Source organism: Macaca fascicularis, chromosome 7 (genome assembly GCF_037993035.2).
Source record: "Macaca fascicularis isolate 582-1 chromosome 7, T2T-MFA8v1.1".
Lineage (NCBI taxonomy): Eukaryota > Metazoa > Chordata > Mammalia > Primates > Cercopithecidae > Macaca > Macaca fascicularis.
The window spans coordinates 68,438,809-68,443,414 of NC_088381.1; the positions used below are offsets into that span (position 1 = coordinate 68,438,809).

General features: G+C 45.8%; 1 protein-coding gene across 1 annotated transcript; it reads left to right on the forward strand.

The window, feature by feature from the left end:
• The first annotated feature begins 584 nt into the window (after window positions 1-584).
• LOC102120642 (actin, cytoplasmic 2-like) lies at window positions 585-4,338 on the forward strand. The gene has a single exon (XM_005560317.4). It carries the CDS (start codon window positions 1,719-1,721, stop codon window positions 2,454-2,456), a length of 738 nt encoding a protein of 245 aa, XP_005560374.2. The 5' UTR covers window positions 585-1,718; the 3' UTR covers window positions 2,457-4,338.
• Window positions 4,339-4,606: the final 268 nt, after the last annotated feature.

The window sequence follows — 4,606 nt, forward strand, 5'->3', positions numbered from 1 at the left end:
CAGCTCACTGCAAGCTCCGCCTCCCAGGTTGACGCCATTCTCCTGCCTCAGCCTCCCGAGTAGCTGGGACTACATGTGCAAGACAGGGTTTCACTGTTTTAGCCAGGATGGTCTCGATCTCCTGACCGCGTGATCCTCCCGCCTCGGCCTCCCAAAGTGCTGGGATTATAGGCGTGAGCCGCTGCGCCCTGCCTGTTTCCAGTATCTTTTATACTGGCCGCTCATTATTCCTTCAGACATATGTATGCCAGGCTCAGTGGCTCATGCCTGTAATCCCAGCACTTTGGGAGGCTGAGGCGGGCAGATCACCTGAGGTTAACAGTTCGAGACCAGCCTGGCCAACATGGTGAAACCCTGTCTCTACAAAAATACAAAAAAAATTAGCTGGCCATGATGGTGGGTGCCTGTAATCCCAGCTACTCGGGAGGCTGAGGCAGGAGGATCACTTGAACTTGGGAGGTGGAGGTTGCAGTGAGCCGAGATTGTGCCATTGCACTCCAGCCTGGGCAACAGAGTTGAGACTCCATCTCAAATAAATAAATAAATAAATAAAATATATCTAATTACACAATTTCTATGGCTTAGACATCTTTTATTGGCTCCTTAGGGAACTGCAGGATGGATTATCTCCATGGTATATAAAGTCCCTTTCACTCAGATTTCAACCTTATTAAATATTCACAAGAATGTTCAAAGAATCAAATATTAACATATTTGGTTCAAAGAATCAAATATTAACATATAATGGATATAATCAATAGAGACAAAGCCACATACAAGAAACAATACCTGATTATTAGTTAATCAACTCTATAAGTACCATGAGTGGAGGCCAATAACACAAGCTGTAGGGTAACTACCTAGCAGAGTTGGGGACCTTGGGCAGTTGCTTAGCCTTTCTTAATAGAGTCTTTACCTGTAATATGGGGATACTTTTAGCAGATGATTTTCCACACTACACTCAAACTCATAGAGTAAAAATAAAAATCTGTTTTCCAATAGTTAAGCCCCACACAGCTGAATCAATAATGCCATGTCTCAACATATTGGTTCCTGAGGCAAATAAAAAAATGTGTGCCCCATACACTTTGTAATATATTCTTAAATGGTTAATTTTTTTCAGAACGCTAAGGTGGTTGAAAAATATTGAAAAACTGAAAAGTGTATTAAAATTCACAATGTTATTTAACAATTTATACCAAAATAGAATAATGTATTACAATTTTAGGTAAAAATTATTTAAAGTTCTCCCTGGCTGCTGCCAGACCACACTCGACATTGTCCCATCATTCCCCCAACAGACCACAATGGAAGCAGAAATCACCTTGCTCATTGTTGACAACAGCTTTGCCATGTGCAAGTCTGCCTTTGCTGGGGACAATGCCCTCAAGCCATGTTCCTCTCCAATGTCAGGCACCCCCGGCACCAGGGCATGATGGTGGGCAGGGGCTAGAACTCCTATGTGGGCGATGAGGCCCAGAGCGAGCAGCATCCTGACCCTGAAGCATCCCATGGAGCAGGCCTCGTCACCAACTGGGACCAAATGGGGAAGATCTGGCACCATACCTTCCACAACGGGCTGCACGTGGCCTGAAAGGAGCACCTGGTGCTGCTGATCGAGGCCCCCAAGGCCAACAGAAAGAAGATGATTCAGATCATGTTTGGGGCCTTCAACACCCCAATTAGGTACAGGGCCATTCAGGTCACCCTGTCCCTGCATGCCTCTGTCAGCGCCATTGGCACCATCGCGGACTCAGGCGATAGGGTCACCCACACTTGCCCATCTTCAGGGATACAACCACCCTCCCCCAGTCATCCTGTGTTTGACCCTGGCTGGCCAGGACCTTGCCGACTACCTGGTGAAGATCCTCGTGGGGGCTACTACAGCTTCATCACCACAGTGGAGTGGGGGATTTGTGCGTGACATCCAGGAAAATCTGTGCTATGTTGCCTTGGACTTGCAGCAGGAGATGGCCACTGCCGTGTCCTCTTCCCTCCTGGAGAAGAGCTACGAGCTGTCCCACAGCCAGGTGGTCACCATCAGCAATGACTGGTTCTGGTGTCCAGAGGCACTGTCCCAGCCCTCCTTCCTGGGCATGGAATCTTGCTGCATCCAGGAGACCACCTTGAACTCCATCATGAAGTGGGATGTGAATATCTGCAAGGACCTGTACACCAATGTGGTGCTGTCTGGCAGCATTGCCATGCACCCAAGCATCACACACAGGATATGGAAGGAGATCACTGCCCCGGCACCCAGGGCCATGAAGATCAAGATCATGGCTGTCTCTGAGCACAAGTATTCCATGTGGATCAGCAGCTCCATCCTGGCCTCACTGTTCACCTTCCAGCCAATGTGGATCAGCAAGCAGGAGTGCCACCAGTCAGGCCCTCCACTGTTCAATGCAAATGCTTCTAAATGGACTGTGAGGAGATATGTAGCCTGTGCTGCCTGAGTCAATTCAGAAGTATAAATTTGTCCCTGGCAAATGTATACATCTCATGCTAGCCTTAGGAAACTGAAACAACCCTTTGAAAAGAAATTTGTCAGGCTGGGTGCGGTGGCTTATGCCTGTAATCCCAGCACTTTTGGAGGCCCAGTTGGGCGGATCACCTGAGGTTGGGAGTTTGAGACCAGCCTGACCAACATGGAGAAACCCCGTCTCTACTAAAAATACAAAATGAGCTGGGCATGGTGGCGCATGCCTGTAATCCTAGCTACTCCGGAGGCTGAGGCAGGAGAATCGCTTAAACCTGGGAGGCGGAGGTTGCAGTGAGCTGAGATCGCATCATTGCACTCCAGCCTGGGCAACAAGAGTGAAACTCCAACTCAAAAAAAAAAAAAAACATAATAAATAAAAATAAAAAGAAAAGAAAAGAAATTTGTCCTTGAAGCTTGTGTCTGATGTCAGCACTGGATTGTAGGATTTGTTGCTGATTTTGACCTTGTATTGAAGTTAACTGTTTCCTCGGTATTTAATACCTTGTACTTATCTTTTATTTAAACCCTTAGTACATGTGGCTCAGTCACTTCATGGCAGAGGTGAGAACATGCTTGTGGAAGAGAAGTCCGTGGCTTGGTGATTCTGCCTGACCTGCAGTCTTTCCATCTGTGCAGGGTACTAATGTGTCAGAGCTCAGTGTTCCAGAATTTGTCTAGAGACCAGCAGGAGCCCCTCCACCAGTTGTCATTTCTGTCTCGCCTGTCTGTCAGGGTTGGAGAAGTCCAAACCTTAGGACCTAGTTTCCTTTCTTTCCTGATGTTTTCCTACAGGACACCAGTAGGCTGTTACTTGCCTTGAGCTGGAATAAGTTTGCATTTACATTGTAAATGTATGCAGTGTTTTAATTGATATAAGGTTTTTATGCACAATTCTTAATTCTTTAAGAGATGACGACAAATTTTGGTTTTCTCTTTTTTCTGTGGCCAATCTATTTTTAACAGCAATCCCAAGATCATTCAGTGGGGGAAAATACCATTTCTATAAATGATGCTTGGACAACTGGATATCTACATGCAAAAGAATGAAGTTGGATGCCTACCTCACACCACATAAAAAATTAACTCAAAATACATCAAAGTCCTAAAGGTAAGAACTAAACTAGAAACTCTTAGAAGAAAACAGGTATACATCTTTGTGACTTTAAAGTAGGCAAGTTTCTCAAATATAACATCAAAAGCAAAGCATCAGCCGGGCGTGGTGGCTCACCCCTGTAATCCCAGCATTTTGGGAGGCCAAGGCAGGTGAATCACTTCAGGTCAGGGGTTCAAGACCAGCCTGGCCAACATGGTGAAACCCCATCTCTATTAAAAATACAAATATTAGTCGGGTGTGGTGGCCGTAGTCCCAGCTACTCAGGAGGCTGAGGCACGAGAATCGCTTGAACTGGGAAGTGGAGGTTGCAGTGAGCCAAGATTGCGCCACTACACTCCAGCCTGGGTGACAGAGCAAGACTCCATCTAAAGAAAAAAATGAAAGATCTACAAATGGCCAATAGGCACATGAAAAGATGCTTGACATCATTACTTATCAGGGAAATGCAAACCCAAACCATAATGAAATATTACTTCACAGTTGCTAGAATGGCCATAATAAAAAATACAGATAAAAGCAAGAATTGGTGAAGATGTAGAGAAACTGAAACATTGTTCATGGAAATGTAAAATGGTGCAGTTGCTTTGGCAAGCAGTTGTGTATTTCTTTAAAAAGTTAAGCAGAATTTTTGGCCGGGCACAGTGGCTCACACCTGTAATCCCAGCACTTTGGGAGGCCAAGGTGGGCAGATCACGAGGTCAGGAGATCGAAACCATCCTGGCTAACACGGTGAAACCCCATCTCTACTAAAAATACAAAAAAATTAGCCTGGTGTGGTGGTGGGCGCCTGAAGTCCCCGCTACTTGGGAAGCTGAGGCAGGAGAATGGTGTGAACCCGGGAGGCGGAGTTTGCAGTGAGCTGAGATAGCGCCACTGCACTCCAGCCTGGGCGACAGAGCGAGACTCCATCTCAAAAAAAAAAAAAAAAAAAGAAGAAGAAGAAGAAAAAAAGTTAAGCAGAATTTTCATATGACCCAGCAACTGCACTCCTAGGTATACACTCAAGAGAA